The sequence below is a fragment of the Alexandromys fortis genome, unplaced genomic scaffold, assembly GCF_014885135.2.
Source record: "Alexandromys fortis isolate MF-2015 unplaced genomic scaffold, M_Fortis_MF-2015_v1.1 scaffold_15, whole genome shotgun sequence".
Classification (NCBI taxonomy): domain Eukaryota; kingdom Metazoa; phylum Chordata; class Mammalia; order Rodentia; family Cricetidae; genus Alexandromys; species Alexandromys fortis.
In genome coordinates, this window is record NW_026067911.1 from 18,317,530 (window position 1) to 18,341,111 (window position 23,582).

At 42.1% G+C, this 23,582-nt stretch overlaps 1 protein-coding gene across 1 annotated transcript in view; it reads right to left on the minus strand.

The window, feature by feature from the left end:
* Cog6 (component of oligomeric golgi complex 6) overlaps positions 1 to 17,031 on the minus strand; it is a 42,306-nt gene extending 25,275 nt beyond the window's left edge. The window contains exons 1-10 of the mRNA XM_050138430.1: positions 16,845 to 17,031; positions 15,377 to 15,520; positions 13,839 to 13,910; positions 12,195 to 12,253; positions 10,257 to 10,368; positions 8,279 to 8,361; positions 7,878 to 7,948; positions 6,387 to 6,480; positions 1,405 to 1,533; positions 1,237 to 1,328 (exon numbers count right to left, since the gene is read on the minus strand). Of these exons, the coding sequence (XP_049994387.1) occupies positions 1,237 to 1,328; positions 1,405 to 1,533; positions 6,387 to 6,480; positions 7,878 to 7,948; positions 8,279 to 8,361; positions 10,257 to 10,368; positions 12,195 to 12,253; positions 13,839 to 13,910; positions 15,377 to 15,520; positions 16,845 to 16,997 (1,009 nt within the window). The 5' untranslated portion in view covers positions 16,998 to 17,031. The remainder of the gene's footprint in view (positions 1 to 1,236; positions 1,329 to 1,404; positions 1,534 to 6,386; positions 6,481 to 7,877; positions 7,949 to 8,278; positions 8,362 to 10,256; positions 10,369 to 12,194; positions 12,254 to 13,838; positions 13,911 to 15,376; positions 15,521 to 16,844) is intronic.
* Positions 17,032 to 23,582: the final 6,551 nt, after the last annotated feature.

The window sequence follows — 23,582 nt, forward strand, 5'->3', positions numbered from 1 at the left end:
GAGTACAATTTTATTCATGCCTATAATTTGAGCACTTAGAAGGTTGAGACAGGAAAGCCAGTTTGAGGCCAGTTGGGATACACAGAAGACCATGTCAGACTGTGCCTTACATAACAAAAAATGCAAACTTCTTCCCAATCTAAGACATATGCTTCATCAAGTCTCAATACTGAACAGCTGAGCCTGCGACACAGTGCCACCACCAAACTGTACGTGGCTTCTCCCACAAACCACTGCACCACCCAGTCGGGTGATACCACAAACAGTATTTCTACCTCCTATCAAAATCAGAACACCCTTACCTTACACACTAAACCCTAAGCTCTAAAATAAGTCTCCTGTAATGCTTGATCTCATCAATCTGACTAGATTTTAGAATCAACCAAGACACAAGTATCTGGGTATTTTTGTGAAGGCATTTTCTAGAGTGGTTTAATTTAGGCAGAAGATTCACCCTAAATGTGGACTGGGTCCAAACTGATTCAAATGGGAAGAAGAACAAGAGTGCCCGAGACACACCAGCATCATCTCTCTCTGCTTCCTGACTGCACCGCTATGACCAACCACCTCCCATGCCTTTCCTGCCTCAGTGGAGTTCTTTCCCACAGTATATTGCTTTTGACGGGAATTTCATCACAGAACCCAAAAAAGTAGCTAACATACCTCTTAAGAAAGCTACAACTAAGAAAATTAGAAGTTTTACAGACATCAGCACCTCTAGAATATAGCTGTTATTCTCACTTAAAACCCAAACTAACATTTTAAGCACCTATGGTAATTATATTAAAAAAAAAAAAAAAAAGCAAAACAAAGCAAAGTGCCCTGAGAATGAAGATTCTGGGTGGCAGAAACAAGCCATTCCAGCTCAGTGATATCAGTAATATAAGGAACACTCAGCCTGTGCACTGTATTCCCACCTCTAAGTGTGAGGCTGACGGTGTGAGCTAACGTATGCTGGGCATTCCAGCCATGTCTTAAAAGAAAGCAGCAGTGTAGCAGAAGGTAAGCAGATCCTAAGCAACAGACAACAGCACAGAAGTCTATTAAATAGAAGTACAGCATGTGTGTGTGTGTGTGTGTGTGTGTGTGTGTGTGTGTGTGTGCGTGTAAGGACAGCAGGAAGCTTATGTGCCATCTAAGTGTGAAGTGTTTATCTTAGTGAAGATGGCAATGGAAACACAGGAGCCACACCCATTTTCTCTATTAAGCATTAGCAGTAACTGTTAGTACACTCACCCTGTGCAGTTACTTGCTTTAAGAGAGCTTCCAGATGTTCCTTCTCAGAGGCAGTAGCTTGATGGAGCCATGCCAGCATATCCCCCACATACCTGCAGAAAACCACCTGTTAGTGCAGATGTCCCCAGGGAAGAGTGTCAAATCCTCTACTAGTGTTGGTTACTATACCTCAGAGGGTCGTGGGAGTGCATCTCAATGGGTCTAGGTGTACCTCCTGGCCCTCCTCTTGTGAGAGCATCAATAAACCCACGAACAACAGTGCTTCGCCTGGCCGTTCCGAACTCATCCAAGGTATACCTAGAGGGAACACATCATGAGATGAGAAGTAGCTCCGTCCCCTAACAGACTCCTCACTCCATGCCTAAGATCAGTAGGACAGGAAAGCTTCAGCAGGCGCACGCTCCTCAAGCAGGACTACCTGGGAACGAAGAGTGACAGTCAGTTGAGCGCGCTGAAATTCAATCAATAGGTACCAGCTCTGCTCCTTCAAACAAAGAATGCTTGGGACTAGGTAGCAGGAGATGCAGCAGCAATAGGAACAGCCGGCTTGGATGCACGGCAGCTAAAACATGATGCTCCAAAGTTCACAGGAAGCCACACTTCTCAGAAGCTGGTTAGGATTCTATAGCCCAAATACCAAGAATTTCTTCTCATATTACAAATTTCTCCTTAAGTTATTATAAATTAGCACCAAATACTGACCCAAAATTGCTACTCATTTTTAAAAGCTTATTTTGACTCCAATGAGACATATTACATTTATTAACTGGCTATCTATAGACAGTAAATATCTTTTATATCAGAAGTCAGCCATTCTTGCTGAAAATGGAGGGACTAACAGAGAAAGAAAGCCATGAACTAGAGCACAAGGCAATCTGGGATGAATCTGTGGGCGGCTGGAATCAGCCTGTTTCCTAATATAACTGTCATCCTTTCATTCTTTATACTCTCCAATTAAAAGTTATAATTTTAAAGCACACAGCAAAAAAATAAAAATGTAAAGTCAGCAGATTCCATACCACCAATTTTAAAATCCCCAAACAATATTCTACCAGCCTAAATATTAAAAATGGATTCAATAACTAACAAACAGAATTTACAAGTTTCCCCAAGACGTCCAGGAGAATTATTTTCTCAGGCTATACTGGTTTCTCTATTCTGCTGTAGACAGAATGAAAAGTCCGTGTTCTGTTAAACACAGGAACATTGCTGGATGTTATTATTTATACTGCTTCCTACTGTAAGGGAAGGAGTGAGGATAGACAGCTACAGTTCCTAGGGCATGGCCCTCTTCTGAGGACTGCTCACTCTAGTTTTGACATCTCTGCAGATGCAGTGTAGCAGAGGGAGGGGGAAATGCAGGCATCAGGCAAAGCTTTGCTACGCTGCACAGATGCTCACACTTACTTTCTATACTTTAGGACAATGTAGAATCAAACGGTTTGTGTTTATTTTCTTCCGTGTGTTCTTTAACCACACGTTTAACCTAGATAAATCTTTCTGGCAATTTTGCCAACTAAAACCTCCTGGATGAGCCAATGACTGACACTTATTCTAACAACACCCCCAAACCTTCATCTTTTTAAGCAGAAAAATTCAATCTTCCTTTTCTAGGCCCCATATATAGTAAGGTAACAACTGTTTCTAGGACTGAGGCCATGATTCCAGAGACAAGTGAGTCTACTTGGTGTTCTAAAGGCTTGGTAAACACTGGGATTTAACTTGTATAATAACATGAAGTCTCACTTAATGTTAAATCATCCCACAGGAAAAATATAACTTAAGAAAAACAATGCGAAGTAGTCAGACATGGAACATCTGTCTCAGAGACATAGAAAACTAAAGACTTTCCCAACAAAAGTCAAAATTTCAAAATGTAGATTTTATAAGAGTAAATATTCAAAATACATACATATTCTAAAAGGCAAATTAAAAGAATACTATGAGCCGGGTGGTGGTGGCACACACCTTTAATCCCAACACTTGGGAGGCAGAGGCAGGCGGATCTCTGTGAGTTCAAGACCAGCCTGGTCTACAAGAGCTAGTTCCAAGACAGGCCCCAAAGCTACAGAGAAACCCTATCTTGAAAAACAAACAAACAAAAGAATATTATAGAATCTCCTTTTTTGAATGAAATACAAATTCATAAAAAAAAATGTATGGGTTTGTTGCCATATCCCTAAAGTAACTTGTACTCTTTGGGCTTACTAATGGTGAAGAATCAGCAATTTGTTTTAAAAACTTCCATTTATACTCAGATTTAAAAGAATTATCTGGGGCTGGAGAGATGGCTCAGTGGTTAAGAGCATTGCCTTGTCTTCCAAAGGTCCTGAGTTCAATTCCCAGCAACTACATGGTGGCTCACAACCATCTATAATAAGGTCTTGTGCCCTCTTCTGGCCTATAGGCATACACACAGGCAGAATATTGTATACATAATAAATAAATAAATAAATAAATAAGCAAATAAATATTTAAAAAATAAAAATAAAATAAAAGAATTATTTGTTCTAGTTTCATTTCTGTTGCTGGGATAAAAACAGACTGACCGACAGCAAATTTGAAGAGAAAGTTGATTTTAGCTCACAGCCCATCACTTTTGGGAAGTCACAGCAGGACTGGAAGCACGTCCACAGCCCAGCACAAAGATGCACCCTGCTGCACACTTGCTGCCTCGTTGGCTGCTTCAACCCAGCAAGCTTCTTCCCTCTTACACAGTTCACACCCAGACTGCGCAACGGTGCATCCATGTGGTCTTCCCACTCAGTCAATAATCCCACCCCACCTTGGCAGGGCCTCAGCCAGCCTGATGCAGATAATTCCTCTCTGGGGCTCTCTTTCCAGGTGGTCCCAGGTTGTGTTGAGTTGACAATGAGAAATAATAGGTACAGTCGTTTATTAATGTAACACATTAGAATTCCAGTTATAACTACTAAGAAACACGAGCTAGGCAGCTTTCTCAAGGACTTCAATCGACTTTGTCTTGTTTGTGATACCTACACACTGCTGACATGAAGTTCAGACACTGCCACCTGCTGGCTATAGGAAGCACCCCACAACCTGACAGACACCAAGGAAGATGATCACATAAGGACTAGAAGATTTTTCTTTCTGGCTGTCACCACAGCCTGCTGAATACCCGCCCTCCAAATACCCCCGACAGCCTGCAGCCGCTATCCCTCGGCTATCCCTCCCCTGTGCTCGCCCTCTCAGTCTCTGCTCCTTTCACTGGGCCTCCGAGCTTCCCTCTGCTGTCCTGTTGGCTTCACAGAGCCCTGCTTAGGTCGTAGCAGATGCCTGCCTCCCCTCTGGAAATATATAACATTATGTGATGTCTAATGGAATGAGGCTCTCCACAGCCTCGTACAGCAGGCTCTGTTATATCCTCATTCTACCTAGGAAACTAACGCTCACGGAGCTCAAGGGCATGCTCGAGATACCTGACTCAAGAATCCACTCGAAAAGCTCAGTACTTGGGGTTCTAGAGGACCTGCCAAACAACCATGAGGATAAGGTTTAGGTCTCCAGCACTCATGTAAAAAGCCAGGCATGACGATGCACACCTGACATCATGGCTCTGAGGAAGCAGAAACAGAGGACCCTGCTGCTCACTGGCCAGCTGGTCGTGCTAAATGTGTGAGGGACCCGGGCTCACAAACCAACATTAATAATAGCAATAATGACAATAAAGTGAGCAAGAAGACACCCAATATTGACCTCTAAGACATAAATCAGTCTAGGTGCCCACAACAGATGAATGCATTAAAAATTTGGTTCGTATGTAGCACAGAGTGTTAATAACCACGAAGAACTATGCACCTTTCCCTTTGCAGCAAAATGGGTGGAACTGAAGATGTCACTGTAAGCAAAATAAGCCAGACAGATAGCCAAATTTAGCAAACTGTGAAAATAATTCTCCCCCTCTGAAAACACTTGCTCTGAAACAAGGTCTACGAGGAACTGAATGCGGGTAGTGTCCAAAATAGATCAACTTCTGAACAAGGATAAATCTTTAGCCAAAGCAAACCTTGCTTAAAACCAAGCACACGTCTGAGGACTACAGGTCTCTGACAATCATTGCCAATAGCATCAGGTCGATGGGACTGTAAAGCCGCTGATCAATAGTCAGCCCCAGTTTGTCATAGTTACACACTAACACACGGCCAGTTCACACCTTCCCTCAAAGAAGAATATTCTGCCCCCTCCCAGAAAACACCCTTTTAACCTGAGACTCACTGTATACCATTTCCCTTAGGAAAGGCACCCTGAAAGTCATCCTCCTCTCCTATCACGGGACCTGGAACTCAGCATTCAGACCAGACTACCAAAGACACATCCTATTATAATCCATTTGTTTATATGACATTCTGAAGTTATAGGAACCTGGGAGAAGCGGTCAATTGATGTTTTCATCACCAGCACTCAGGGGAGGACCTACTCTATAACATGTACTTGTAAGTTAGCAAAGAGCAATGCTGTCGTTTTACACAGCCGGCACAGCATTCGCGTTCTGTGACGTAACCATGAGAAATACTTCAAACTCTGATGAAAGGGGACCCTCCCAGGGTCTCTAGGACAGGTGACTGTGAGCAAGTCATCTCTCACAGCATCAACACCTGCTGTCCTTACAGCTGGCTTTCATTCTGCTCCAGAGCTTTAAAAATGCACTGACTCTTGTTCTGAGTAACATTAAGATACAGAATTTAAAAATCAAGAAATGAAAAGGCATAGGGTTCCTACCCAAAGCATTGATATGAAGATCTTAGATGGCATACTTACAAGATCAAAGACCTGGACCTTTACTTAAAAATGCCCATTGATGGACCAGACTGTGTCTACTCTTTTTTCATCTCAGAGTAACTATATTATACAATCTATATAGCTGCATTCTCCCAGGGCTGTGCTGCTATGGAGTTTCAGTGATGTACAATTACAAGGGAGTTAATGAGGTGGCAAACTGGCTAAGCCACTTGCCTGCACATGTAACGAAGAGAGAGTCATACCGCAGGACCCCACGGTCTTCCCTTAACTACCTGATGCTCCAATAGCACACACGGAAAAGAAGTGAAGTATCACTGAGCATCACAGAAACATGAATCTGGTACTCCTACAATCAAGACAACAATCAAAGACAAAGCAGTAAGTCTTACTTGTATAAGACAGGTCTGTCCTGCAGGGCTTCCATGGCCTGAGTTAACACGGCAGACACATCACAGGACTCTTGGGTCAGTGCTCTGCATTCACCTGGAATATAGTCAGCGTTATAACTTCTGCTATCTGTTCACGCTTCAGCTCTTTTCTTCAGAAGCAATCACTATTTTATTTTATTTTATTTTATGCCTCAGTTTTAACTGGCTTAAAGTGCTTGCAAATCCCTACTATGTTCAAAGAACTGAGGACGTAGAAATTCCCAGTCTTTCAGACTCAAAGTTGTGATTCATTTCCTAGCACATGATGCCTGAGAAATACTGAGGCTTCTTAACTTGGCGTAACCATTCCTGGGAGCCGAGGCTGCACAGCTGGCCAACACCAACTTAGACATTAAGGGAGCACAAGGAAAACTGAGGCAATGCCTTTGAGGAAGTCGAGTCCAGCCGCAAGGACAAAACAAACATGTGGAAAGTCATAACAAAACAGCAGCTTGTCAATACATGACAGCTAGCCACTGCATCACAGCAGGTGTGGACCACTCCAGGGGGCACAGAGCTGTAAATGTTACCATCTTATGTGGCAAAAGAAACATTGATGATGGGTTGAAAGTGAAAAACGTTGATATTGGGAAATATTTTCAAACTGCCAAAGTAAGTTCAAGGTAACCCGGTAGCCCTAAAATAGAAGAGGATGCCATTAATAAGTCAGAAATAAGAAATGGGCAGATGAAAATGGGAGTGAACTGGCCAGATACATGGGCTTTAAAGATGGAAGACAAGGATGAAGTCGAATCACATGACAAACAAGCAGGTGAGAACCTTAGTGAGCAAGGAAAACTCAAGACTTCACTCTCACAAATGCAGGAAACCTATCTAGTCCAACAGATGGACAAGGAAGGAGAGGAGCTACGTGACAGGCCCTTCCAATACTGTAATGTTGACAAGGTGAGATCCATGCCTGACTTCCGCCTGGACGGCCAAACTGACATACTAATCATTCTACCTCAAAGTCTGCAGTAATTATCCGTGGACTGAAAGTAAATTCACCATTTGTAACACTAAAGTTACACGAGCAGCAAGAGCTGCCCAATCAAATGCTGCCTTCAGTTATTTCTTCTAAGGCAGGAGCACTCTCTTTGCTTACCCCGGTCTTCAGCAAGGCTCCCGATAAAACATAAGCACGGTGTGAGAACATGTCAAGTTTGCTCTGCTTTGTAAAAAAATACCCACTAGAGGCCGAGAGAGGGCTCAGCGGATAAAGTACATGGTGCTCTTGCACAGGGCTCAGTTCAGTCTCCAGCACCCACGCTGGCAGGTCAGAGCCACCTGTGACTGGAGCTCCAGGGGCTCCAACCCTGTTCTAGCCTCCGTGAGCCCCTGCACACACATGCATGCTCTCCACACATATATACAAATACTTTCCAAGAAACCAAATCAAGGCCAACTGAAATTTTATGAAATTAAGTATTAAAAAAAAAAAAACCCACTTACTTTGAGCCCACCGGTAAAGTCTTTCATAAGCCGTTTCTTGAAGCAAGGCCATCTGTTCCATAATTTCCAAACTTAAATGAAAATCAAAGGGTTATTACAATGCAAACTTTAGTCAAGAGTTGTAGCTAAGAATCTAATTATTCATGTTTAATTACATAATTTGGCCCTTAGCATTTTATCATTTTATGGATTTTTTAAAAATTTTTTTACAATTAGATAAATGTCAAATTTTAATTCCATCAGTTAATTCCAGCTCTTCTTTCAGTCAAATATATAAGGTATGAACTTCCACCTCTAAATTCCTATTTCAGAGAATATAGTTTCAAAAAGAACCTAGAACGACTCTGAAAGTTAACATTATATAAGCAGCAATATGATTGGCTCGCCAAGCAGCTACTCACCCTGCCGTCTGCTGGTTGGTTCGCAGTAGAACTTTGACATCATTATGAATCTGTTTCACTTTTCCTAATGCCTTGAAAAAGTCCTTTAAAATTAAAAATGTCATTAAAAAAGATCTGTGTTTTCAGGAAAACTACACTACTCTGAAATAAAAGATCACTACGAAGATGGGACAAAATTCTGCCCATCCTAGTGAAGCCTTACATAGGTTTCAGCTGCACTGTTAAGGAAGCATAATAGGTATTTCTTCACATTTAAGACCAACATCAATCCAGCGCCTGGCGTGGACCGCATGGCGACTACTGCCGCTTGACGAAGTCGCAGCATTTCGACTTTGACGCAATTCTCCAGCACCCTTTTACCTTCATTTTTAATGAATCTCACTATGTGTTATGGGAGTTCCCTTATGCCTTTTCCTTTGGGAAATTTTGTACGGGTTCTAAAGGATAAAAATGTATAAAATGGCAGCTTCTTAAAACAAAATAATTCTTTGGAAAAAATCCCAGCCACCGTGGAAACATATAGCGTGGTAACTCTGCCTACTCCCACGCAAGCACCACCAAGATGCTGGAAAATTTAGGCAGCTGACACCTGCTTGATAACTAAGGAAGATTTCTGAGCCCCTAAGGTCTACTCAGGTTCACAGCAGCCTTTCTCCAGCTTCGTCTTTGCTCACTTTAAGCTTTAAGTTTTGGATAAACTGAGCCATACAAAAACTGCAACATTCTATAATGGAGGGTCTGGTGCTGAGAAAGTCCTTTCCCCATGGTCAGGCATTTCGTCAGAAGTTCCCAGTCTCTCTGAAGCTAGAAGAAAGTCCCTGCTGGCTAAATGGAGTTGTTCTTAACTCTGGCAAGAGGAACTTGTGGCCCTTCATTAACACACGGCTGGTGCCTATTAATTTGTCAGGGTCAAAGCTGGCTTCCTCAATACCCGCTCACAAGCCACAGCCAGTTCACAAATGCCCTTTCTCCCCTTTAATCCCACTCCAGCTGTAGAATATGGAAAGTGTAACAAACAGTATGCTAGTTACCGGCAATGGAAAATGTGTGAAGACTAAGTTAAGTCCCTGCCCTCAGCTAGCACACAGCCAAGTTAGAGGACTGTAAGCCTCAGATGGACTGAGACATCTAAGCAGAGCAAGCCTGGATACTCAGGAGCAGGGCCACCCTGCAATCACTGCTGCGGTCTCTGCTCCATGGGCACCTGTGCTCCCTCACCCAGGAGGTAATAGAAGATGCGCATTAAACAGACAGGACTCAGCTGGAAGAATACACTGGAGCTTTAGGGATTAGGAGACAGAAAGTTCTTTCTGGGCAAACTGAATATCTTTAAGGAAAACAAAAGAGAAAGGAGAGAGGTTTTATGATTCTTTCATTCAGTTTGCAAAGTGTGGCAAATCATAAAAAAAAAGATGAGGAGTAAATTGCAACTTAAGAAACACAAAGTTATGGAAGTAAGCAATGTATTATTATCCCGGTCAAATCAGGAATAAAGAAAACATAGATATGCATTGTTTACACATAAAGAGGTGATGTAACAGGCTACATCCTGTATTCCATTTCAGAAACACCCATTGTAGATCAGGCTGGCCTCAGACTCAAGAGTTCACCGGCTTTGGTCCCCAGCATGCTGGGATTAAAGGCGTGTGATACCACACCAGAATGAATAAAGAATATCTACCCTTTTAAATATAGATCTATAAATACAGTTTGCATAGGAGCAGTTAACAAGTAGAACTAGTTCACAAAGGGCAGAGGTGGGAAAAGGGAAATGGAGGGTTTTCTGTTGTTGTTTGGTTTTTTAGTTAGGTTGTACTTTGACTTCAAAAAACATGAATAACTTCGAAATAAACAAAAACCCAAAACTAATTAATATATATGCCTTAACCTCAAATTTAGATGGGAAAATTAGCTTTTAAAATCTCATTTTCTCTGTAGCATTTGTAATTGCTACACTGTAAATAGCTAGCACACGCACCTCAGTGACAGGGCCCCCTCTTGTGCCTCGGAGAAGACCCATCTCGTCAGAAGTCAGCTGGAACTTGGATAAAAAGGCGTCTGCTACTTGCGCTCTGATTTCTAGTCTTTGGCTATAACAAGAAAAACGAAATAGATTGTGCTTTTGTACAACAAAGAATGATGTCCCTGACATAGTGAAAGAGTCTCAACATCTCTGAAAGCCTTGCAGGACCACCAGCAGGCACATAACCAAGCTCCTCAGGCATGCCGGCGACAGAGCCAGCTGATCCTGCTCGGCCCTGCAGGTCTGCACGCAGCGAAAGGTATGGCTCATTCTGGAAAGGAAGAACTACGTTCACAAATAGTACCTGTGTTACTAACTTACACAGCCTCTTACAAAGGCCGTTTTCCAAGACAGAGATGTGCTCTTGATTTCAGCAGTTTCTCTTAGTCATTGATATATCCTAAAAGCTTTCACATGAAATACATAGCAAACAAAAGTTAGTTCTGTTCGTCTTTATTTTAGAATTTATGTTATTTTTTCGTTAGAATTAATTTATGTTAGAATGAGAGGTCAAGAGCTTGTAAGTCAAAAAAAAAAAAAAAAAAGTCATGTCTCTGTTCTGGCCTTGCCCACTTGTGATGGCTATTCTTGGTTGTCAACTTGGATACATCTGAAATCAACTAAACCCAAATAACTGGCCACACCTGTAAGGGATTTTTTTTTCTTAATTAAATCATTGGAAGTTGCAAGACTCAGTTCTAATCTGGACCTTTAAGTGGGAAGACACACCTTTAATCCAGATCTTTGACTTTTTATCTGGACCACACTTTCTGCTGGCAGCCTATATGAGGATGGAGAAGAAGGAAGCTCTCTCTTTACCTGCTGGCTCTCTCCTTGCTAGCAAGTCCATCCCTTCGCTGATATTACGGTCTACTTCTTCAGGATCCCAGCATCTACCAGCTGAGACATCAGTCTCGTGGACTGAACAACTTCTGGATTCTTGGAATTTGCACTCATAGGCAGCCATTGTCGGGTTAGCTGGACCACAGTCTGTAAGTCATTCTAATAAATCTTTCTATGTATAGAGAACCCTAATATACCACTCTTTCTGCTTGACAATAAAAACAATACTGTATACTCTTCAATCTGGACATAACATAATTGGGGTAGCCGGCAATTAGGAGAAGGCACGCTCTACTAGAAGGCAGCCTGCAGGGACCATGGAACGGGAAGGGGTTTCCATCCAAAGGCCAGTCACTCACTGCCAGAGCTGCCTGAGCAGCAACTCAACACTCCTGGTGCGTGAAGCCTGGATCTGGAGCTGTATACGTGATGGATATACAGCTGGGCATGGTGGCTCTGCGTAGAGTTAATTAAGGGGTTCCATTAGTGTTTGAAGTAAATACCTGGATTTGGCTCTACACAGAGCTAAAAGATGTATGTCCTATTATCCAAAAGTCATCTAATGTGTTTTAATTTTTAGATAAAGCACCAATACTTGTTTCACAGGTTTAAAAGTAATCACAAAACATCATAAAATTCCTTGAAACAACAGAAACTAACCATTTTACTTACAACCTTCTTCGGAGCTGATTTTCGACTTCTCTTTTGCACCAGTTATCAGGCACGAGGAGAATCAGTCTCCCCTTGGTTTCATTCATTAAAATGGTGTCCCTGCCATCCTGATTGATCACATGCCTTATCATTACAACTGATTCCAAATACCAGTGACCTCCACTCCAAAACAGAAATAATCTCTAAAAACTAAGAACCAGGTATAATGTTCCCGATGATTTTTTATGTTAAAATTATTATTAGATAAAGTTTAGAAACTTGGGTCCTCTGTGACCCTTGAATCACACTGTGCATTATTTTATTTTGACTTAGCATTATTTACCACGTTCCATTTAATCTGCACTAATTAAGGAGGTGACTGTATAAAGAAAAACTTACCTTTCCGCTTGAAGCTTAGTGGTTTTTACTATTAAATCTTGAGTCTGTTCTTTTGCTGCCTGGAATTATAAATACAGAGAACTTCAGTATATTATAATTGCATTAAACTAGTATTACCCTTCTTGGAATCTGGACAAATGGCAAAGAGCTCAGAAGGCCCAGGTAATTGGCATGGATATTTCAAGGCTCATGAGCTGTCTTTACAAGACGTGCTCCCTCAGAGGTCTCAACATGTGCAAGATGCTGGAACACAGAAGATGATAGTATCTGCATGTTTCTTAGCAAAGCAAAAGTACTGGGAGAGCAATCTGAGGGCAAGAACATGGCTTCAGTTGTGGACCTCTGAGCTGCACACCATGAGACCTCTAAATGGGGCTATGAATTAAATCACTGGTCTACAGAGGGCACAAAAGTGCAGGTGACGGGAATGAAGTCTCAGAGCTGGAAGACACAGGCACTGGACAAAGACCTGGTTGCAAGCCTGGAGACTTGCGTTTGCTCTCCAGAACCTACATGGTAAATGAAGAGAAACAACTCACAAAATTGTTCTCCAACTTACACACATATACCACGGATACACACAAAAGATAATACACAAATTAATGTAATAAAAAATTTAGGGCAACAGCAATGAAAGAAAAAAACAAATGGCCAAGGACGGGAGGGACACAGGGTCCATGTCATGCAGAGACACTGAACCAGAACTATGAACAAACTAAGTCTCCAGTGAGTGCACACTGTATGGTGCCCCCTAACAGTCAGAGCAGAGGGAGTCAGTCAGCCAGTGCACACCGTACAGGACACTGTAACAGACAGCAGCACGCAGAGCAGAGGGAGTCAGCCAGTTAAAAGACAAGCTGGACTAAGCATCTCAAGGGAGCGGGTCATTTCGTGCTGTAACGGTACACTGAAGAGTCCAGCTTCTCTGGATCAGGTCTCTGGACCTGGAGGCAATTAAGGCCTCTACCTCCTTCCTGCAAAGTGTATTCTCAGTTGGAATTCTGTCTTTCTGCTTCCTAAACATCCTGTCGGAGAATGACGGCACCTGACCTCTAGTGATATTTTTAAGAACCGTGGTTCAGTGTGCCACTGACTCTTAGGAATACAGTTGAACGTGGCAGCTCTAGACACTCTGCTACAACTGAGTCTCCACGTCCAACAGTGTCTCCAAATGCCTGCACTGCTTCATAGTTTCCCTTAAAGCTTAACTTCTACCCTTCTGTAGTCTAACATGAAGACATTTTACCTGGTACAGACCTAACCGTCAGCTAGAGGGAACCTGAGGAAAATTTGTATTTTTATTCTATGATAAATCTTGTGTACAGAAATTTATATTTTTGAAGAATTTGCTGTTTTCCTCTAAGTATTTGCTACAAGTTCCTAAAGAACTTGTTCCTGCTGGACTCCGGCAGTAGAGATCTTAAAGACTCAGTCTACAGATAACTCTTCACAGCTTAGACAAAATATAAAGGCTCTTGGAGTTAACTAATATTAAGAAGCCATCACAAAAAAAAAAAAAAAAACACAAGGGCATTCATTTATGTATTTGGGCTCTTTTAAAACTATGACACTTACATACAGACTTCCTACATACATGCTAGATGTCCTGACATTTCTGAAAGAAACCCAGCCACCGTGACACACCTGTAACCGGCTTGTCATGTCCTGACAACAGCTGCTCATGGCTTGGACATCTTCATTAATGCTTTCGAGTTCCTGAAAGGGGAAAAAAGAGTATCAACTATGTACACAACATAAAGACATTTCCCTTTTTAAGGCCAAATTCCATAGTTGCTATTGTTTTGTCAAAGCATAACAAAAGATCTTTATGAAATCCATCATTATGTACAATAAGTATCTGTAATGAAAGAAAGGAGAATCCATATTTCAAGTTGGAAATGATTAAAAAGAATATCTACTGTTATAAAGGTGTAAAGAAACTGGCCCACTTCTTTTAGAGGGTATATAAAAATCAAAAATATCTTATATGGTGAATATTATTTTGCATACATCAACATAAAAATAACTACATAGGTAATAGATATATTAGCTAGACCTAACCACTTCAAATTTATATTTACTTCAAATTTATATGTATATGTAGAATTGTATATATATTTTTATCTGTAAATTTTTAAAATTGAAAAAAGAAAAAAATCATAGCACAAAATAGTAAATGTACAACATACACAGGATAGTCAGGAATTCTCTAAGCAAATGAGAACTTAAATTTTATCCAAAAATAGAAAGAGTGTATAGGTAACAACTCTGATGAACCTGTACTTTTTTTTTTTTGGTATTTTCGAGACAGGGTTTCTCTGTGGTTTTGGAGCCTGTCCTGGAACTAGCTCTTGTAGACCAGGCTGGTCTCGAACTCACAGAGATCCGCCTGCCTCTGCCTCCCAAGTGCTGGGATTAAAGGCGTGCGCCACCACCGCCCGGCTAAAACGGCCGGAAAGAACCTGTACTTTTCAAAGATGCCTATACAAAGTTAAAACACACAGTGCTGAGGGCTGGAGAGATGGCTCAGAGGTTAAGGGTACTGACTGCTCTTCCAGAGGTACTGAGCTCAATTCCCAGCACCCACATGGTGGCCCACATCTGTAATGAGATCTGGTGCCCTCTTTTGCATGCAGGCAGAACACTGTATACAAAACAAAACAAAAAACTTATGTACTTTAGGAGATAACAAAAGTAACTCAATACTAATCAATCTCCAATGAAGAAAAGATCATCTGAGCAGTGCACAAAATGGGAAAATATTTCCTATGGAAAACCATTCAGAGAAATGTTATTTTTTTTATTAAGAAGTTACAATTCCTAACTGGGTGGTGGTGTTGCACAACTTTATTCCCAGCACTTGGAGGCAGAGGCAGGCGGATCTCTGTGGGTTCAATGCCAACCTGATCTACAGAGTGATCAGCCAGAGAAATTTTCTCTCAAACAAACAAAACAAAACAGACCAAAAAGTTACAATTCCTAAGATAATTTCTCAAAATAAACATTACAACTTTGTAATAGAGGTAAAGAATACAGAAATCACAATAATTCAAATAAAAATGGAGTTATGTTGGTTTCTCTTTGATCACATTACATTATCAGCTAACACTGCAATTTAATGTTAAAAAACATCAAAACAGCAAACACATAGCTCCCTATAAAGGCGAAACGCAGTTCCTTACCTCCTTCACCTCCTTGAAAATGCTCACAAATTCCTCATTGATGGCCAGGCTCCTACGCTCAATATCGCCACGTAAATTTCTCCGAGTCCGCAAACTATTCTCCACAAAAAAAGCTGAAAGTGCTTTGAGAGCTTCCAACATCTCCTGTGCGAGGGACAACAGAGGAAAATCACCAGGGCTGACTTTTAGACGGTTCCTGATAACCCGGTCAAAGCTCAGTGAAATTATTTTTAATGGACTCATTTCCAGTAAACGACTCCAACAGTGTCTGTCTTTCTAATTACTAAGCAGCAATCTTATTTCCAGAACACAGGAACTTATATATACTTATATACACATATAATCATATATGTACAAGGAAATATACAGCAGAATTGCTTCGACAGTGATTCTATATGCAATTAGTATATATCCTGAGAGATTCAGGTAACTGAAGCAACAAAGTATAGGAAGTTATGGCAGCAACTTTCATGAGATAAAAATATGGACGTTTATATTAGGTTGGTGCAAAAGAAACTGATTTTGGAAAGTGAATTTTTTAAATCATCGTAACTTGGTTCAAACACCTTCATTAATTAAAACAGGAACCATTACAACTGACACATTATTGCCAATGAGAAATATTTACTTCTGTAATACAAACATCTATGTTTTGGATTCAGTGAACTCCTGGGAAGCATTTTATTCATTCTGTTGGTTGTGGAAGTGGTTTCCCTGCAAAAAAGCTGTTGAGATGTTTGAAGAAGTGAAGATAAATAGGGTGGGTGAGGCAAAACTTGACAGCTCAATTCATTCAAGTTTTGGAGCGCTGCTGTGTGTCAGGCAGTCTGGAGGGCTGGAGAAATGGGCTCTTTGTGCTGATCAATCCTTGCAGCAGGGTTTGCAGTTTTAGAGTTGCTGTGCACTCATATTGGGTGTAATGTCGTCTCATCGGGATTCAAAAGGCTGTTACTGATCAGACCGGCAGTGAACCTCACAAATCAACGGCCACGACGTTGTTTCTGTTCCGGTTTGTTTTTGCGGGATTAAGGCTGAGTTCTGGGAAGTGCTCTGTAGTTTCTTCTTCAAACACCGAGCTTGCTATCCAAGCCATCCTATTCAATCCATAATTTGTAGCATGTCACAATCCTATCTAGTCCCGAGCTTTACATTTCAGTCAACATTTTAAGGATTGTTTTTAAATACGTAAGAGTCAAATTCTTGCTGATCGCTTATTTCCACTTGACCTACGTATTTACCCAACGCTTTACAGTGTGCGTGTGTGCCACGTATATGCCTGGCTACTCAACGCTGCAGAAGGGACAGCCAGCTCGGAGAAGAGCTGCCCGGTCTCTTCTAGAAGGGCCGGGGAGGCTGTGCGGGTAGGTGTTCGTGTAAAGAGCACAGCAGAGGCGGCGCACAAACACCGGTGCACAGCTAACGTCTCCCTGCCCCTCCCGGCGCCCCCGACCCCGCCCCCTCCGGTTACCTTGTCATTGTCCAGCCGCGTCTCCAGGATCTTGTGCAGCTTGCGCGACAGCGGGTGGTTGGGCTGTGCGGGGGTCGCGCCCGCTCCATTACCGATGCCGTCGGCCGGCCCGGAGGCGGGGACCGCCGCCACTTCTCCGCCGGCGTCCGCCATTGTGGACCGACCCGGCGCACTGGGAGGACTGCGCGTGTGCACCCGCCAGCGCTTGCACACATCCGGCGGAGCATGCGCGCTGCGACCCGACAGGTTGTTTCCTTTAAAATCCTAGGAGGAGGCGAGAGGACACATTCAGGAGAGAAGAAATCGTAGGTGCTGAAAGGGGCTTCAGGAATCTCAATCTAAAAAATGCCGAACTAATGATGTAAAATACGCTGAAACCAGTAGCTGGCATACGTGGTCAACAGAACTGATTCTAATTCAATTCCGTTATCTGAATTCATCCCTCTGAAAAAACATCTGGAAGGTAAAGTATGTGTGCGCTGGACAATCTACTGTGTGAACTGAGACACAGGAGTTAATAAACGTTGTTGGGCCAAGACAATATACAGAAGGCAATGAAGAGAGAAAAAAATGAAAGGCAAGACGGTTACTTGCAAGGACTTGTTCTTTTATCTGAGATTTGAAGGCGATTCATAACCCCAATCCGATAAACCCTACATGTAAAAGCCCAGGAAAAAAGGGACTTTGCTTTCTTGCAAACTATAAAAAAAGCCAGTGTAGCTGGAAAACCTTGAACAAGAAACGGCTTTGCCTGTATATTTTTTTTTCACTGTATACATGCAATGTCTGTTGAAGCCAGAAGAGGGCATCACATCCCCAGGAGCTGGAGTTACAGATGGTTGCGAGCACCACGTCGGTTCTGAGAACTGAACCCAGAGCCTGTGCAAGAGCAGCCAATGCTCTTAACCCGCCAGCAATCTCTCCAGCCTCCGCTATCACTTTTTGATTTAAATAACATGATTTATTAATAATGGCTATATTGGGATGGTGTTAACGAACCTTCTCAATTCGACCTACATGTTCAGATTCACATTATCGCCCTGGTCTTATTCCTAGGCATTTGCTCCATGACAGCAACACTCTCGCCATAATGTGTTACTGGGCACAAACACATTGCAAATTCCAACTCTCCCTACAGCCTACTTTAATCTTTTCCAGATGTCTTTGCAAAAATTCTATACTTGTTAGCTTAGAAACAAGAGAAACTTATTTCTCATTGTTCTGAAGGATGTATGGTCCAGGATCAAGGCGCCAACAAACCTGGAGTCTGCTGGGCATCCCTTGCCCGTGTCCACCAATGGACATACTGGTGCTGCCTGACCCATCTGATAGAAAGGAGGCTGAGCTGGCTCTCCGAGGTCTCTTATAAGACACAGATCCTCATGATCTAATCATATTCCCAGGTTCAGTCTCCAAACTTTGTTGGTGGTCAGGAAGTCAGTGTCTGAATTTTAGGGTGACACAGCATTCAGACCAAAGCCCACTCTTCCAAGGATGTCAGACCTGTGACCTTTATCAACCTCTATATATCTTTCATATTCCTCTCAAATAACTCTCTTCCCACCACTTCTTAAAAAGAATTGATTACTCTCCCATGCAAAGTCCATAGCAATAAAAACATAACTCCTATTATAAGTCCCTCATGATTTATAAAAACATTATGTTTTTGGTCATTACTTGCACGAAGGAGACCCTCAGTCTAAACTGGCTTCATATTCCACTCAAGTGAAGCTTTTGCTGCGCTTCCCACTTTTGTCACAGCTAGCCTCTTAGCATATACTGCAGTCTGCACGGAAAGGTAACTGTCAATTACCAGTCTCACAGAAGCTGTTACTTAAGAGAGAAAAGATAGAAGACAAAGGGGCAAATGCTACAGTTCTCATTCCAGCAACTGTCCCCAAGCTGATCAAAGTTTGCCAGCCGGCGAGGTGACCTACATGGTTGCACAAAGAGAAGCAGAGCCCTTGATGGATCTGCTGCGTGAGGCTTCCTCAGTATGCTTTTCATTTTGCCCTAGAGCATGGCGGTTCTCTAGGTCCCCAGCTTCCCCTCACACTCCACAGCTAACTCCAGTTCTCCTCAGGGTCTGTCACACATCTACCTAAGCCTCTATTGGTCTATTCACCCAGTATCATAAGGGGCTCTCAGCCCCTGCAGATACTCTGTCTTAAGGTCCTAATATCTTTCAATGTCAGACCTTGTCTTTGTCAATTGTAAGCAGCAAGATGTCTGAGCAGGTTGAAGTTCCAATATTGGGGTTAAGATGATTAAAGGGTTTTTTTTTTTAATACAGAGAGTATTATGATGAAAGGTGATGAAAGGTCCCATTCTACACACACACACACACACACACACACACACACACACACATACACACACGGGGGGGGGGAGAGAGAACACACACAACTCACTTTGTTTCTAGATTATATATATAATGGGAGGTAATGAACAAAGGTAATGAAGTCTAGTCTAAGCATGGGCCCTAAACTAATAAGATACCATCTCCTGACTGTTCTATAGCAGGTTATGGGTAGTTTCTATATTATAGGCAGTCCCTTCTTCAAAGTGAAATGTCTACCAAGACTAATGAAGTCCACGTTTATTCTTTCTTTCAGTGTAAAGAAGTTTGATGTAAGAAGCAAGCTGTATGTGATATTATGGGGATGTAGACGGTATTCAGTAATTGGTAAGGAGCAGAAAATCAAGCTCCTTCCAGTATAACCTTAGCTGGAAAGAACGAAATATTCCTTTCTTCCTAAGGGAAGAAGTCGAATTGTCCCATTCATCCAATCCTCCTGGGGTGTATGGATATTCAGAGGCTCTGCTTTGACTGCCCTCCCTTGGCAAAGTGGGTGCTCAATAGTTAGTGTAAGGAAATGCCTGTTGTTGAATCCATGGTCTTAACACTATTTTACTTCCTTCCTGGGCTCAGATGAGTGGCTAGGAAGAAGGATAGCTGACACAGAATTGGTGGCATGCTAATCTTGTTACCAAGAGCAAGCATTGTAATGGGGCCTTTGATATACAAGCATTCATAGGAATCACAAATGATTTTTTTTTGTGCTTGTGCCCTGATCCCTAGGCTAATTTATTGGCTACATGAGAAGGCAGGTCATAGAACTGCAGGCTGAGAACATGGACGGAAATTACCCGACAGTGTGGGGCTTTGGGAGAGGAGCCACTGGACAGATTTTAGGACCACCGTCCATTTTTCTGCTTTTGCAGAACATTTTTTTTGCACAACGTTCAGAGTCTGGATACAAGCTCACCTTGGCTGTATGCCCATCTATTGATCAAGACAGCGTGATTTACAGACCCAACCTGACAGCATACAACTCAGGAGAGTTATTTCTAGTCGATGTAATAACTATAAATTTGTGGTTTGTGAGACAAGGAAGAAAGTAATCCAAAGAAGAAAGGTGCAAAATCCAGCTAGGTAGTGAAGATATTAGTCACAGCACTAGCGTGGGAGTAGAAGGGTAAGAACCAATTAACTTCAGCAGTCAGTGGAGATTGATTGTAATTGGGAGGGGGCGAGTTAGCAGTAAGATGTCAGGGACCCAAATTAGGCAATTAGATTTATGCAATGGGTTAGAGTTGGAAGTTGTGGTAAGGGTAAAATAGGCAGGTGAGGCCACTTGCAAGAAAAGGAATTGAAAAGCCTCTTTTCTGCACTAATGAATCCAATGTGTAACACACAGCCTAAGTCAAAATTGCTGGAGAAAGTAGGTCCTAGGTCTTTGTCCAGAATCTCTAAGAACTACATTGAAGTTTTTGAACAGATGGAGGATAGATAACTTAGTGTCTGAATGGTGTGAATATATGCATGGATGAAGACAAGGATTGAATCAAATCCTGGGAATCTAAATCTTCCTGTACCGAATTTAGAAAGAAGGCAAAAAACAGGACTCACAACACAGACAATACATGGAAAGGAAAAGAAGAAAATTTAACAGTACATCTGTCTGTCTCAATAGAGTGAATGATTTTGTTTTGAAACTTGGCACATTAAACTTGCTATTTCAGCTCATAAGTTAAGGTTTTCATTTCAATTTAAAAGGTACAGCATTAATAGGCACATTTGGACAGCATGGCAGCTACCACTTTATCTGCAGGGGGTAACTTGTATAATCTCTGGTAGACATCTGAAGTTGCGGCTAGTACAAAGCTCTATATATGCAATTTTCTATATCCACAGATTTCGTTTTGACTGACACCTGCACGAGAAACCTGTGATGGCTAATCTTGATTGTCTACTTGATCGTGTCTGGAATCAACCAGAACCCAAGCAGCAGGACATTCTAGTAAAGGAAATGCTTAATCAGATTATCTGAAGCAGGAAGACACACCCTAGATCTGTCTCACACCTTCTGGTGACAGCCCACTTAAAATGAGATGGAAGAAGGCTCTTTGCTTGCCTGCCCTCTGTCTCCCTGACCTGTTCCTCTAGCCTGTTGCTTTGACTTCACTTCACTTCTTTAGGATTCCAGCAGTCATTGCTTTGTGTTACACGTTCCTGTGGTGTTACAAACATGGCAGGCTATGCATGTTATTGTTATAAACACACTGCAAGTTGTTGACTATGATCGTGGGAAAGAAGAAATATTTCACACCAAGTATCCTACTAACCTGGACTCAATTAGCTTCATTATTCAGTGCTAAGGGAAATCAAATTCTTAGGTCAACCTCAGGTTCCTAAAACATATCCAATGAACTACAGCTGGTAAGGATGCTATTGATACCAAGGGTATTGATATGTGATGTATTTTAGGTAAGGAATTTTATGGCACTTATTAATCTTAAATTTAGGTTGATCAGAAAACTGGCAAATATCCGGTAACAATCAAGCTACTAAAAATGTACACATTGTTACTAAAATATTGTGAGTTTTAAAAATGCTAAGGAGGGCCACAAAAATCAAACACAGAGGGCCAAAAGCAATTTGTTTCATGAGCACAGATTTATGACGCAGTTAATCAATATTTAAATTATATATGGGTAGCTCGGTCGTTAAGCCATTTCTCCACAGCTGCAAATTAATATTAACAAGCAATCTGATGACACCCAACAGCAGCGTTCTGTCACTGTGCTAGAGCAATCGTTGATTTTCACTTTAAATATTAATGTGACACAATTCTGTCAGCTTAAGGAAATAATTGTCCAGAAGCAGCAAGACCTCAGTCTGGGGAGGCGCTCCTAGATTTCAGAGCAAAGCATCAATCAGCAGTGACTGCTCAGCAAATGTCAATCATTTTCCCAGCCACGGGCAGGTGACTTAGGATGATTTACATACTCATTGTACATAGCTGATTCGGTTTGCAGTCTGAGGCCAGTCTGCTTGAAGAACTGCCTGGTGTCTGCGATGGACTGGTTCGTGATGGGCAAGCAATTCACTCACTGGGTCGTGACACTGCCGCTCAGTCAGTAGAGGGAAGAGCCCGAGAAAAGAGTGGCCATAGACTGGCCTTTGTGAGGTCCCAGGCTCCCACTGAGGGGCCTGATGGGAGATGGGCCGCAGGTTCCCAAGGTCAGGCCTACTCTCTAAAGCCAACAGAATGAAACCATGTTACCTCACGCTGGAGCAGAGGAGACTCGCTTTTCTCAAACTGTAGGGAGTGACTTCATGCTTCTGTAGCTGGTCTGGGAAAGCACTATATAATTTGAGGTTTCTAAGTAATTTAACCTAGCCATCCACACTGAATCATTTTCACTAAAATATGCTTGACAGTTACATTTGAGCAGAAAAAGAAATGGTTAAGGAGAGGGATTTTATATGTAATTAAACATGAATTGTGTATGTCCAGTCTGTACTCCCCTTCTGCTGTGACTCAACACTGCTGTGGATATGCAGGCATGAAGGAAAGTGGTCCGAGTGGAGAGGAGGAAGCCACAGAAACACTTCAGTTGAGCCTAGAAGGATGACAGAGATATTTTAGATGCCAGGGGATCGTGTGGTTTCAGAGAGAAGTCTGAGAACAAATGCTCAAGTTTTGACTCATTTTTTCATTTCATTTTTTTTTTTCTCTCTCTCAACAGCCATCCTGTTTTCAGCCCTTGAATCTGTGGATGAAGACGCGAGGTTAGAGACACATGACACCATTCAGACCCGTGACAGTGCCGGTCATTGCCAGGACGATCACTTCTGTTAGAACCCACAATGGCACGTAAGAACCCTGAGGCTGGGCTCTTGTCCTGGCATAGCAACAGTCAGACAGAATAGAACCCCTGAGTCTGTTTCCTCATTGGTGGGTGGACAGAATCCTGCTGCCAAACACTGCCACTACAACCTAAATGAGAGATAGTGCCCGTCTGAGAACACACTGAGCTGCGATGTGTTTCTCGAAGGTAAGATTTAATCCTCAGGACACAACGTGGACACGGGCATAGAGAAAATAATATTTCTGAAGCAAAAGTTTCATTTTGGAATATTTGTACGTGTATGGGAATTACAAAGAGAACACAGTGAGCTCTCATTTGCCCTTGGTCCGTGTTGGTGTGCCCTCATGCCAATCTAGGATTCCTGTGGTACATTTGTTCACACCAAGAAGCTGGCATTGGTGTTTTATTAACTAATATCAAGCTTTCACCAAACTGGCTTCCCTTGTTATTTTTGGTTTGGGTTTGGGTTTCTACTGCCCATTGCAGCACAAAGATCCATGCAGGATACTGAATTTGAACCTCATAATCTTTGGGCAAATATCTTAGGGATGAAACACTGTGATCAAAAACTACTTGGGG